The sequence below is a fragment of the Malus sylvestris genome, chromosome 10 (assembly GCF_916048215.2).
Source record: "Malus sylvestris chromosome 10, drMalSylv7.2, whole genome shotgun sequence".
In the NCBI taxonomy this organism is placed as follows: Eukaryota; Viridiplantae; Streptophyta; class Magnoliopsida; order Rosales; family Rosaceae; genus Malus; species Malus sylvestris.
The window spans coordinates 16,687,032-16,700,740 of NC_062269.1; the positions used below are offsets into that span (position 1 = coordinate 16,687,032).

Here is a 13,709-nt window from a genome sequence, read left to right on the forward strand (position 1 = left end):
AGGACACCGGAAATGAAGGGCAGACAATCCTTATCTTTTTTTGGAGTGTGATATCAGAGGGTAGTGCAGACTGTGGGCTCTATCAGCACTGATGCTTTCTCTCTTAGTCCAATCACAGAGGACATTAAACTGTGACTCTGCTCTCTCAATGGCACACGAGTCTCGCATGTACGACGTTCTGCTAATGCAGTGGCTCATAAATTAGCTAGAATGATTTTATTTTTATTTGGATTCTTGTTAGTTCGAGAAACCACGGGAGATGTGTAATGTCCTTCTAGCTGATTGTACCACTTGTTAATTCAATAAAGTCACTATCGTTTCTTCTCAAACAATAAAATAAATCAATTTGGAATTTATTCATTGCGTTTAAGACATATAAAAACTTTATTTTATAGATTGGCATCTGCTTAATTAGGACTACATAAATTACGTTACATTTCTCCATAAAATTATGAAGTAGCTACAAACATTTAGAAATAAACTGTATATGCATAATTGCCAGAAAACTCATCATCACTCAGCTTCGATGAGTCCAATTCCGGCATGAAAATCAAAGCCTATGTGGTATAAGAGTACCATATGATAGTGGAGCTCGTGGCAGATGATCGGTCTTCTTCTCATTTGAACCTGAATACGGCCTTTTACAAGGAATGTAAGTCATCTCCTTCTCGTTGGGACACTTTCTAGGCTTGGAGAAGAAAGTAGCACATTCCATCTTTGTTCTCTGATTTGGTTGGCCCAAAATGCAGTTCTTACTAACATCAAGTATCTTTCTATTAACCAATTTCTGGCACTCTGGACCGACCACAGTGAAATAGTTGTCTGCCAAAGACAAGTTCCCCAGGGTAGACAACTTGCACACCATCTCAGGCACGGGTCCGTAGAACTTGTTCTTGGCTAAGTTTAGATACACTATCTTGGCCAAGCAAGCAAACGAGGCTGGTATTGGGCCTCTTAAGTAGTTGGAACTTACATCGAACACGGTGGCCTGTTTAAGGTACCCAATTTCGTATGGCAGACATCCTGTAAAGCGAAGTATTAAATATCGTTATCGAACAAAATATCTACATTCATATCACCAGATATCAATAAAGTAAAATTTTCTTTCTCTTAAATTACAAATGAGACTCTTCAACTCAGAACATATTTTAACATTAAGAAAAGTAATACCACTAAACTAAGAGTTAATTGATCCGTATCTAATTTCTACAACGTTCTTTTTTTTTTCTTTTAACAAAAGAAATAAAGAGACATAAGAGACTTAGACCGAAGAAATTATGATGATATTATTGTTAGACCACCATACCTGAAAGTTTGTTCCCAAGGAAGAGAACTTCATAAAGAGTTTTGGATGCTTGGCCAATGCTTCTTGGGATCGGACCGGTGAATTTGTTGTTGGCAAAAGTGAAGTAATGGGCAGGTGAGGAGCCAAGATTGTCAGGGATCTGCTTAGTGAAATTGTTGTTGTTGAGGAAGAGCACATCAACTCCTAGGTCGAAGACTTGGGCTGGGACAGGACCGGTAAAGAAGTTGAACCGGAGGTCCAAAAATGTCAAATTTTTTGCTCTTAAAACTTCGTACGGAAACCTTCCAGTTAGCTTGTTGTTGCTGAGATCGAGCTCGTAGAAGTATCGAAGCATGGCAGGGTTTACCGGGACTGAGCCTGTGAAGTTGTTGGAGTTTGCATGATAAAACACCAAGTCTGGTAACTCGTCAAGGAAGCCACGGAGTGGAAGTTTATTGTTGAAACCTTCGAACATAGCCCCGTTGATGTCTAAACCGGAGACTGCTCTCTTCTTGTAGACAGGATGAACGGCGCAGACAAAGCCCTTGTATTTGCAAACGTTCGCACCTTGCCATGTCTTTGCGAAGCCCCTTGGGTCGGACTTGATTTTGGCTACGAACTTCTTAATCACATAGTAGGCAATTTTAATTCGGTCGCTGTCAAAGGGGCCGGGGGAAGGTGGCAGCGGTGAAGGCTGTGGTGATGGAGGCGGCGGTGGTGGCAGCACTGGCTGTGGGCTTGGAGGGGGAGGGGGAGCAGGTGGCGGTGGTGAATGCTGTGGTGATGGAGGCGGCGGTGGTGAAGGCTGTGGTGATGGAGGCGGTGGTGGTGAAGTCTGTGGTGATGGAGGCGGCGGTGGTGAAGGTTTTGGTGATGGAGGCGGTGGTGGTGAAGGCTGTGGTGATGGAGGTGGCGGTGGTGAAGGCTGTGGTGATGGAGGCGGTGGTGGTGAAGGCTGTGGTGATGGAGGCGGCGGTGATGGAGTCTGTGGTGATGGAGGCGGCGGTGGTGATGGAGGCGGCGGTGGTGAAGTCTGTGGTGATGGAGGCGACGGTGGTGGACGCGGCGGTGGTGCAGGCTGTGGTGATGGAGGTGGCGGTGGTGCAGGCTGTGGTGATGGAGGCGGCGGTGGTGGAGGCTGTGGTGATGGAGGCGACGGTGGTGGAGGCTGTGGTGATGGAGGCGGCGGTGGGCATGGAGGGGGAGGGGGAGGAGGACAGTCTTGGTATTTGGGGAAAGGAACAGGAGGGCTGGCACCTCCTCCTCCACCTATGATTATCTCCAAGGCTTCAACCTTACAATGGTACAAACATAAATGCACCAACAATGTTGAGATCAAAAGTGAAGAAATGAAAGAGAAGGCACCCATGTCTCTTTGTTTAAGCTCGAGGAGGGAGGAGCAGCTAGAAATAGTGAGGAGATAATAATGAATAATAAAAAAAAAATATATATATATTTAGTATGCTAAGGAGACTAAGAAGGAAAGACTTGAGAAAGAATAGTCAAGGGTCATGGGGGTCATGGGGAAACAGATAAAATTGGCCCCAAAAATGTTGTCTGAGGCCGAGAGTTGAGCTCTCATTGTCAGACAGAGACACACCATTGTTATACAGTATTATTTGTCATTCACTCTGATTCCTTGCATTATTTTTATATTTGCTTTATAAAGTGTATTGGTGCCTACCAATAGTTTTACTAGATTGGCCTTTACTAAAAAGATTTATACAAGTGATTGGAATCGAAGGAAAAATACACCACTTGAAGATGTGCTACAACTTTGTTTTGATTGGGAGTCATTCATTTCACATGGGGGTGGAGATTTCAACTTCTCATTTCCACACGAGCAAAAATCCACCTTGACTTCCAAGTCCATGCCCGATGCCCTGTGCAATTTCTTTTAGAGGGTACCAAAAGCACTTTTGGATTGTTTCAACACATGACAGACAAGTGTGTGAATTTTGATATTCAATTTGGTACTCCTAATAACTAAAAGGATAATACTTGCATTTCGTACTTATGGAATATAAACTCACTCTATCACTTGCAAATAACGTATATTCATCGTAAAAATTAAATTGAAATCACTCAATTTCTAGCTTCTATATGGAGATCATTCTTACAAAAAAATCATTTGAATCAGATGTAACATCCCACATCGCCCACAGGAGTGATCCTTAAATGTATATTCCCATCCCTACCTAGCACGAGGCCTTTTGGGAGCTCACTGGCTTCGGATTCCGTAAGAACTCCGAAGTTAAGCGAGAAGGAGGCCAGAGCACTCCCATGATGGGTGACCCACTGGGAAGTTGCTCGTGAGTTTCCAAAAACAAAACCGTGAGGGAATGGTAAGCCCAAAGCGGACAATATTGTGCTACGGTGGTGGAGCGGGCCCAGAAAGTGGTCCGCCCAGGGCCGGGATGTGACATCAGATATTGTTTAGTTATCTAGAATATTTAGGACATGTTTTGCCCCCACTTGAAAATAGGGAACTTTAACAAAAAACCACATTTTTACACTAAAAAGTCAATCATGATACTATTAACTTTACCATTTATTTTGTCCTTATCATTAAAACTCAAAGTTTTCAAGTCATTTTCATTAATTCTCGTTTGAAAATATAACATTATGAAACCCAATATGTCACTTGAATCAAAGATAATTGATGGGCAACACCTTCTAATATATAGATTAAATTATAGAAGTTGAGTCCGACTGCTTACTAGGAGAATACAAGTATAATTAATAGTCGTTAGGCTGAGGAGGGAAATCTAAATGTCCTTAATCGACCAAATAAATCCCAATTATGAAATAAACAAACCTGTAAAAACTTGACAGGTCCATCAGTTCAAAACCAATTTTTGACCAAACTCACGATAGAGAAACATGTAACTTCTAATACATTTAGGATGGTGTTACCTACACTCTTTTTTACATTTAGAATGGTGTTATCTCTGTTTTTTTTTCTTTCTTCAGTTTATTCGATTTAACAATTGAAAATTAAGAGAATGTGAAAAAAGAAAAATAAGGTTAGCACCAACCTATATTTAGTTTGAATACATCTAGTAGTATTTCTCTTTATTTGTAAGTAAGATGTTCCTATCAAAAACGAATTTGAACGATATTATTGTTAGTCTATTATGAGGCTAAATTCACTATTTCTTTTTTAGTATAAATAATATCGTGTTAAAAAAAAAATTCAATCATGAAATGATATTTTTCATGTTTATATTTTACGTGGAAAGGAGCTTCGTACAATAGGGTATGCAGTGCCTTTTCCCTTTTTAACTTTGTAGTACAGTGTTTGCTTGGCAAAGTAGCACCTTACTTGGGGCCTCTCTTGCACACAATACAAAAGCAAAGTTCGACTTCTGCAAAAGAGGAAGTATATAATGTTATGTTTAAGTGCTTTGCAAAGGATCGTTAAGGTGCAGTTTTATTCGGTTCCTTTTTTTTTTTCAGTTTTTTTGGGTTCGTTTTCGGTTTTTTTTTTCTTTCAAAATAATGAAAAAATTTGAAGTCTTAAAACATTGATGGCAAGTCTTTCCTCTAACTGGGTTATAAATCCGCTTTCCATCACAGCTTCTCATGCTCCTCTGTGTAAATCTTTGGCCTATCACCCTCCTCCATAGTTATACCTTTCATGTACGAAGCCTCATCCTTCCTCGACACATGCACCTTAGCGTAGCTCACTGGTGTCGTATTCTTCAATGTGAACCCATAAACCAAATCACGAAAAAAGCAAAAGAAATCAACTTTAACAAATTGAAGTAAAAGTAACTGAGAACCCAATCCACATTCTCCAAAATCAAGTGCCAAAAAGCATGCACAATCAGAAACAGCTCCAAACTCATAACCAACTTAGATGCTTACAGAAAGATCAAGAACAATTCAGTACAAAAGAAAGAGAGAGAAAGAGAGAGAGAGAGAGAGAGAAAGAGAAAGATTTCTGTAAAGAATTGCTAATTCTCATTAACCTCACTTTGAACCATACAATTAGCTATTTATAGTCACTACAACTAATAACCGTTAAGCTTACTATGTAAGCTACCTCTTGTACTAATAACATCTGTCACCACATACAATTGCCACCTGGCATTCTTGATAACTATAGCTATTACCCCCCCCTCAAGCTTAACCTGGGATGCCAAGGTTAAGATTGACACAATGCCGAACAAAAACAGGACTGTGAAGTCCCTTGGTAAGAATATTAGCGACTTGGTCTATAGTAGAGACATAGTGAACCAACAAATCACCCTTTTGCACTTTTTCCCGAATGAAATGAAAGTCAGTATCAAGATGTTTGATACGAGAGTGGAAAACCGGATTGGTACTAACTGCCAAGGCTGAAATGTTATCACAATGAAGAACAGGAGCAGAGGGAAGATAAACATGAAGATCCCGTATCATATTTCGAATCCACCAAACATCAACAGCACAGTGAACAAGAGCCTTATATTCAGCCTCCATGGAACTCCGAGAAACAGAGGACTGTTTCTTGGATTGCTAAGAAATAGGATTGGAACCTAAATAAACCACATAACATGTAATGGACTGGCGAGTGTTGATGTCGGCAGCCCAATCGGAATCAGAATAGGCAGATAAATTATCATCAGAAGTGGCTGTGTATGTTAACCCACAGTGCAGAGTCCCTTGAAGATATTGCAAAATTCTCTTGACCAGGTGCATATGAAGATCAATTGGATTCTGCATATATTGACAAACAATGCTCACCGAATGTGCTATATCAGGCTGCGTTGTTGGAGATATGCCCTGAAAGTCAATCTTTGGAAGAAACCTTTTCGGACAATGTCAATATGTATGAAAAACTCTAATACATCAAAAGGAAAAGTCACTCATTAGGACTATTTCAATAAACGATATACGTCCTAAAAAGTGAATCCATGGACAATGGATCGATGGAAGAAGTAATCTAATGATGTTAGATTGCAGAGACCTTCTTCACATAACCATGATGTCCAAAAAGGTTCCTGGTCATAGGATTGTTGGAGGGACACTGACAATACAAAGACCAGTACATACTATGTCCCCTTCCAATGGGAATGATGGAAAGTCTCATGCCATTCGTGTAGTGACACTAAGACAAGTATGTAGGTGCTCATTATGGGAATGAGTTCACTGAACACAATTAAACGAGAGTACTTGCATGGAGGTCTACTCACATGTCAAGCAAGTAACTCTACTGGTTCGAATAATGTAAGTAATCCTTTGACCTGAGACATCATAGTTGTCTTTGGGATACGTTGCTGATCATTTGATAATGAGACGTGACCACATCTCATCTTGGATGTGTTCTATGCATTGTTGGGGTCAATGATTTATTCTCAGAGGCATGTGAATGATCAACAAGGGATCTCTAATCCTCGTTATGAAAGGATGAATACTCTAAGATATGATTCAGGAATCTTCGGCCGAAGTATCGAGCGTAATGATGGAAAACGTTCCTATACGACTCAATGGAATCATATATCTTGTTATAATCACATTAGGGGTTTGACATTAAATATCCATACCCTAGTAATATGATTGTGAGTATTATATTAGAGAAGGATCGAATTACATTGTAATTCCAACTGAATAGGTTCTCCGAACAAATTCTACATTAGCTTGGGTAGCCATGATATATGGTTAGATGTCACTCATGGCTTGTGAGTTCTTATAGATGATTAAATAAGTAGTCATCAAAGAAGAAGGAGAATTGAAAGTAAGTTTTAATTCACTAAGTGATTGGATTAATACAAATCAATTGGATTGGTGCCAATCACCTCACTGCCTTGCTAATTAGAACCTAAAATGATTGTACACCGAAACACTCTTGTGGTGAGACAACTAAGGGATGATGGAATAAATTAATTGGATTAATTAAGTGTTATGATTAATTAGAAAGTCTAAAGAAATCATAGAAGCGATGAAAGATCGTTTTGGACTTAAAGAAAAGTTCGGGTTAATATGGGCCCATTAAGCCCAAACCCATTGGGCTTTTATTTAAGCATATGATGACTTGAATTGATAAAAGCCCAAAGCCCAAACAACACATTTATGAAGAAAGTTTAATGAAAAGTTTCATTAGGGTTTTGTGTGTTCTTTTTCACAAAAGAGAAAAACAAGTCTCTCTCTCTCAACACACTTATAGCCAGCCACCAAGAGGAGGGAAAGCTAATCATCTCTCCTCCTTTTAGTTATTCCATTATCCATCTTACTACACTAGTGGGTGTGGATCTTTAGAGGTCTTCTACTTTGGAGACTAAAGGAGAAATGAGCTCTACATCTTTCAAGGTGGAGGAAGCTAGGAGGGAGGCTAGACTCAAGGAGTTCCAAGAACAAAGAGCTTGGAGGTGGTCCATCCTTGGTCTCAAGTCTAGATCAAGAGGTATAAAACTAAACCTTCACTTTGTTCTTCAATATTTTCTTAGATGCATCATATATGAACCTATGCTTCTTGAAGGGGATTTGCATGACTATAGCTTTGATATTATGTGATAACATGCTTCCGTTGCTAATGTATATAAATTTTGAATTGTATATGCATGCTAGTCACTAGAAATCCCACATAAATCTCATTATTTCCCTTCACGCGTAAAAGTGAGGTACCCACGATACTACGATAAAAAGTTGAGTCCGAGAGAGAAATGCCATCAGAAGCAAGTAATTGAGCATGTGGTTTGGATGGGGTTGGTGAAGGTTTACAAGATTCCATCTCGGCCTTCTTAAGAAGCTCCTTAGTGTACTTTGATTGATGAACAAACAAATCACCATTTTGTTTGTATTGAATTTGCAGCCCTAAGAAATAAGTCAAATGACCCATATCTTTCAATTCAAAAATTGTTGCGAGACTGTCAATGACTTGTTGAACTTGAGTATCATCAGAACCAGTCAGCATAATGTCATCAACGTATAACAGTAGAATGATCACATGTATACCATCATGCATGACAAACAAGCTAGTATCAGATTGTGAAGAAATAAACCCCAAGGATGGTAGAACTTCTGTGAATTTGGAATGCCAAGCTCGAGAAGCTTGCTTGAGTCCATACAAAGACTTAACAAGTCTGCAAACATAAGAAGGATTCTCTGAACTAACAAACCCTTTAGGCTGCTGCATATAGACCTCATCTTGTAAATCACCATGAAGAAAGGCATTTTTAATGTCTAGTTGTCTAAGTTTCCATTTATGGCTTGTACCTAAGGCTAGAATAAGCCTGATTGTGGAATGCTGGACAACCGGATTGAACGTCTCATAAAAGTCAATGCCATGTTCCTGTGTAAAACCTTGAGCCACCAATCGTGCTTTATAGCAAGCAATACTACCATCAGAATTCTTCTTGAGTTTGTAAACCCATTTACATCATACAACAGATCAATTAACAGGAGGGGGAACCAAAATCCAAGTCCCTTGAGATTGTAAATCATCATACTCTTCCTGCATGGCTTGCTGCCAATTACTATCAGAAGAGGCAATCTTGAAGTTCTTAGGTTCATCAATATCAGTGACTTGAGCTAGAAATGAATAACCAGCAAAAGAACAAGATTTTGAGTCCAACTGCAATGACTCTAATTCTGGAAAAGAAGCTAAATATGCAGAATAATCTTGCCTAGATATGGCACCATTTTTCAATCTGGTTCTAATCAGAGAGGTATCAGAAGACACATTGGTAGGAAGAATATGTGATGAAGAAATAGGAAGTGATACATGAAGTGGTGCAGGAGGATGGACAGGTAACAAAGATGATTGATCTAGAGAATGAAGAGTAGCACTACCATGAGTTGTTGAAGAAGATGTTTCAGATTCCGAAAGAGCAGTACTAACAGTTGGAGTGGAAGAATGATAAACTGACTGTGATGAACCAGTTGGCATTCTTGTGTCACTGTGTGATATCGGGACAACATTGGTCTGATGTACTGGAGGAACAAAAACTGGAAGAGTAACCACTATAGGGGAAGACACGGGAGAATGAGAAACCCCTGAAGTTAACTGAGATGGAGTACACTGCATCATTGTGGCTGGAAAAATGGTCTCATCATGCATAACATGTCTAGAAATCAGTAATTTGTGAGTCTGAAGATTATAGCAAATACAACCCTTATATCCAATTGAATAGCCAAGAAAAATGCATAAACTGGACCTTGGCTAAAACTTAGTATTGTTATAAGGTATGAGATAAGGAAAAATAGCAGTCCCAAAACCTCTCAAATGTTGCAGCTGAGGTGGCTTGTGATACAAAGCAGAAAAAGGAGAATCCATATGTAAAGACTTAGTAGGTAACCGATTAATCAAATACACAGCATGAGCACAAGCATGAAACCAAAAAGACTGAGACAACCCTGCTGCAGTAGCAAAGTAATTGCTGTTTCCACAATATGCCGATGTCTTCGTTCAACAAACCCATTCTGTTGTGGGGTGTAAGGACAAGAAATTTGATGTACTATGCCTTTGGAAACCAAAAAATTCTGAAACTGTCGACTAAGATATTCACCACCTCCATCAGATTGCAAACACTTAATAACAATACCAAACTGAACAGTTACAAGATTATAAAACTACACAAAGACTTGAAAAACATCTGATTTATTGCATAGAGGAAAAATCCAGATGAATCTGGTACAATCATCCACAAAGGTTACATAGTATTTATACCCTTCAATGGATTTGATTGGAGAAGGCCCCATAGATCAGAATGTATTTTCTCAAAAGGTAACAAACACCTAATAGACTCAGTAGGAAAGGAAATCCTAGACATTTTTCCTTGAATACAATGTGAACACATTTTATGAACGTCATCAATTACATGAGAAATATGAGACTTATTCAAAATGGAAGACAAGACTTCATTGGTAGGGTGGCCCAACCTCTGATGCCATAGGGAAGACTTGATATATTGCCTAATATATGCGGAAACTGTATTGATCTGCACTGAAGAATGCATAGGTATTGCAACTGGAATCTGAAACAACTCATGTGGCTTACTCTTGCCTTTGTAAAGGATCTCCTTTGTTACCTTGTCCTGCACATAAAACCACACATCATCACATATGAACCAGCACTTATTATCCTTACATAATTGTTTGACAGACAACAAATCCTTTGTAATTTGAGGAACATGTAAAACATTAGTCAATTTCAATGTATGTGAATGAGTGTGAAGTAAAGTAGAACCAATGTGCTTTATAGGCAAACCTTGACCATTGCCTATTTTAATCCTGTCAGAACCTTCAAAAGGAATAGCTTGTGCAAGATTATGAACATCAGAGGGCATGTGATGTGAAGCCTCGGTGTCAACCACCCAAACATCATTAGGAGAAGAAGAATTCACATGCTGAGCTTGCATAGCATGAAGAGCTGCACTATGCTGAGAAGAACCAGGAAATGAAGTAGAAGATGATGGATAAGGAAACTCTTGATCAACTTGTAATGAAGGAGGAGGAGGTGCTCCCTAATAAGCAAAATTCCCGCGATGATAACAATCCAGTGCAATGTGTCCACGTTTTCCATAGATTTAACATTCCTGCAAATGAACTTGATTGGAACTTGGATTCCTGTGATAACAGTTGGGAGCTGTATGACCTCGTCTCTGACATATCTGACATTCAGGTTGCATATTGAATCATGCCTAAATTCTCCTATGGACGAATCAAGACACAAATCAAAGCCAAATCTATCCAAGGGCAAGCTTTAAGAAGTTTATAAATACAAGGTCCTTAGACAAGCAAAAAGGTCGACAATTTTCTACATTGAAAGGGTCGACAATTTCTACATTCAAGGTGGACAATTTCTACATTCAAGGGGGACAATTTCTGAAGGAAAAATTTTGTCCTAGCTAAGAACATGTGAGAATATTTGAACACATAGGAAAACTATTAACAAATTAAAGTAGGCATGCATTAAAAAACAATTCTAAAACCCATGACTTTCAAAGCCTAGTGAATGGTGAACCACAAGACTCTTTAACAACATTAAAGAGTAGGAAGGATTTAGACATTCATTACCCTTGAAGCTCATCCTTGTTTACACAAGGGATTCACCCAAGTGGAGGGCCTTCAAGTCACCTCCTAGCTCCTTGGATCTTCCTTGTGTTGGAAATGTTCCCTAAAACCAATCATGTGATGATACTTTATGGACATTTCACATGTTAAACTAATCTAGTTTAATATAAAGGCCAAAGATTATTGTTTGAGCCGTCTCATATAAATGTTATATGCTTAAACGATAAAGTCTAAGGAATATGTGATTGGGAGAATGTAATCTAATGAAGTTAGATTCATGAGACCATTCTTTCGTAGACACATCCTAAATGTTCCTGATCATAGGATTGCCAATTGGGCATTGACAGTCCGTCAAGATCGGTACGTGCTATGTCTTCTCTCAGGGAGAGTGACTAGTCTCGAGTCATTGGTGTGTGTGACATCAAGACAAGTACGTAGGTGCTCAGTAGAGAATGAGTTCACTAAACGCGATCAACGAAGAGTTCTCATACTCATGTCACATGAGAACTCATGGTTGGGATAATGCAAAGTAGTCCTTTGACCTGAGGCATCACAGTTGTCTTGTGGTTAAGTCCTTGATCTTTGATTATGTCAAAGTCACCCCATCGGGGTGTCCATGGCATCGTTGGGGTTAAGCCACTTAGCCATGGAGGCAAGTGAATGCGCAACAAGGGATCTCTAACCTTCAAACTGTTTGAGGGAGAATACTCTATGATATGATTTAGAATCTCTGGCCAGAGTATGAATGAGATTTAGAAAAGTCGTTCTAAATCACATTCAAGGTAATCATATGAGCACACGAATCACATTGGATAGTAGACATGAATAAATAAACTATCAAACCAAACAATGTGGTCAAGAGTATTGTATTAGAGAAAGACCGTATTGCATTTGTAATCCCAAACTGAATAGGTTTTCTCTACCTCTTCTGATTAGCTTGGGTAACCATGATATGCTGCAAGGTGTCACTCATGGTTTGTGGAAGCCCTAAACGTGTGTAATCACTAAAGGGAGAATTGAAAGTAAGTTTCAATTCACAATCGATATAAAATGGTTTTAATCGCCCACTGCCTCGCTAAAAGGAACCTAATGGATCGCACACCGTGTAAGGTGGAGATTGAAGAAACAATGGAGATGAGTAAGAATGATTAAATGGTTTAATCATTTATTTATAGCAAGGAATAATTAATATGTTAATTAATTAAACGAATAAGTTCGTTAAAGACCTCGGGATAGTTTTGGACCTTAAAGCCCAATGGGCTTCGAACGTCAAGCCCATTAACATAAGTTGTATGACAACTTAATGAATAATGATTCACAAAGGCCCAATTAGTCCAAAATATCCTAATGGTCGGCCATATTGGTTAGGGTAGTGAACTTGGACTTATTTACAAGTTTGCCACTCAAATGAATAAAGGTATAAATATGACTTTATAGCCAAAATTCATTAAGGGTTTGTTTTGGAGAAAATTGGAGAGAACATGTCTCTCCATTTCTCTCTAAAGAGGCCGGCCACCTTGGGGGTGCATCTTGCAATCCCACTACTCCAAGGTCACTCATTTATTCTCCAATCTCTCCTTGGTGAAGAGACTTAGAGGTTCCCTATTTTGGGAACTTGGAGAAACCTATTCATCTATCCAAATCCATAGATTTAAGATGCAAGGAATGAAGGCCCTCTCTTTGGGTGATTAGCCTTTGCTTTTGCAAAGAGGAATCTACAAAGGTATATTTCTCAACTCACTTTGATTTGAGTTGAGTCTTGGTTCACCAATCTACTAGGCTTTGAATTTCATGGTTAATGTTTTGTTTTTAAGTGCCTGCAAGCATGATTCCGCCTTTAATTGTTAATTGCATGCTTATTGATGTTGCTTAAATGAACATGTTTTCACAAAATATTCCTTCACCTTGTGATTTTCTTCCTTTTGATGCTCATTTGCTCCTTGAGGATGTGAGGAAAGGATCTCCAAAAACATCAAAGATTTGGTGTCTCTAAGTCTCCACACCAAGGATGAGATGTGAAGATGAAATGGATGACTTAGAGAGGAAAGGATTGCTAGCTATATTTTTTCTAAGTGGCCGGCCTCCTTTAGAGAAACAGAGAGAAAGTGTTTCTCATCTTTGTCTCAAGAAAACCCTAATGAGGTAAAAGCTATAAAGATGCTTTTATATCTCTTTTCTTAGGTGAGTGGGAAACTTGCAATTAAGCAAAACTTCCCACTAGCCTTGCTATGGCCGGCCATATTAAGTGATTGGGCTACTTGCCCATATTTGTTTTAGTTGTCATACAACTTAAACATAATGGGCCTAGTAGACCAAACCCTTTTGGACCCCAAAGCCCAATACTAACTTAAAAGCCCAATACGAACCTTTCGTAAAATTAATTAACTAATTAATTAATCTTGACCATTCTCAATTAAACCATTTA

The 13,709-nt window shown here is 39.0% G+C and overlaps 1 protein-coding gene across 44 annotated transcripts; it reads right to left on the bottom strand.

Annotated features, from left to right (window-relative positions):
• Positions 1-337: 337 nt before the first annotated feature.
• Positions 338-2,733, bottom strand: LOC126586579 (uncharacterized protein At4g06744-like). Of its 44 annotated transcripts, none has more exons than XM_050251457.1 (4): positions 2,270-2,733; positions 2,135-2,194; positions 1,307-2,044; positions 338-1,023 (listed from the first exon to the last, which is right to left on the bottom strand). In XM_050251457.1, the coding sequence occupies exons 1-4, from the start codon at positions 2,652-2,654 to the stop codon at positions 551-553; spliced, it is 1,656 nt and encodes a 551-aa protein (XP_050107414.1). In that variant the 5' UTR covers positions 2,655-2,733; the 3' UTR covers positions 338-550. The 44 variants fall into 44 exon arrangements, with proteins under 44 accessions (XP_050107414.1, XP_050107421.1, XP_050107411.1 ...); XM_050251464.1 differs by having other exon boundaries at positions 1,307-1,963; positions 2,075-2,194; XM_050251454.1 differs by having other exon boundaries at positions 1,307-1,993; positions 2,075-2,194.
• Between the last annotated feature and the right edge of the window lie 10,976 nt (positions 2,734-13,709).

What these genes read in the sequence shown, in the direction of transcription:
- LOC126586579 (XM_050251443.1), bottom strand. Translation starts at nt 2,654, where the DNA reads ATGGGTGCCTTCTCTTTCATTTCTTCACTTTTGATCTCAACATTGTTG. An exon ending in GCCGCCTCCATCACCACAGA is followed by an intron (nt 2,195 to 2,269) that starts CTCCATCACCGC and finishes CACCACCGCCAC; the next exon opens with CTCCATCACCACAGCCTTCA. An exon ending in CCTTGGGAACAAACTTTCAG is followed by an intron (nt 1,024 to 1,306) that starts GTATGGTGGTCT and finishes TTCGCTTTACAG; the next exon opens with GATGTCTGCCATACGAAATT.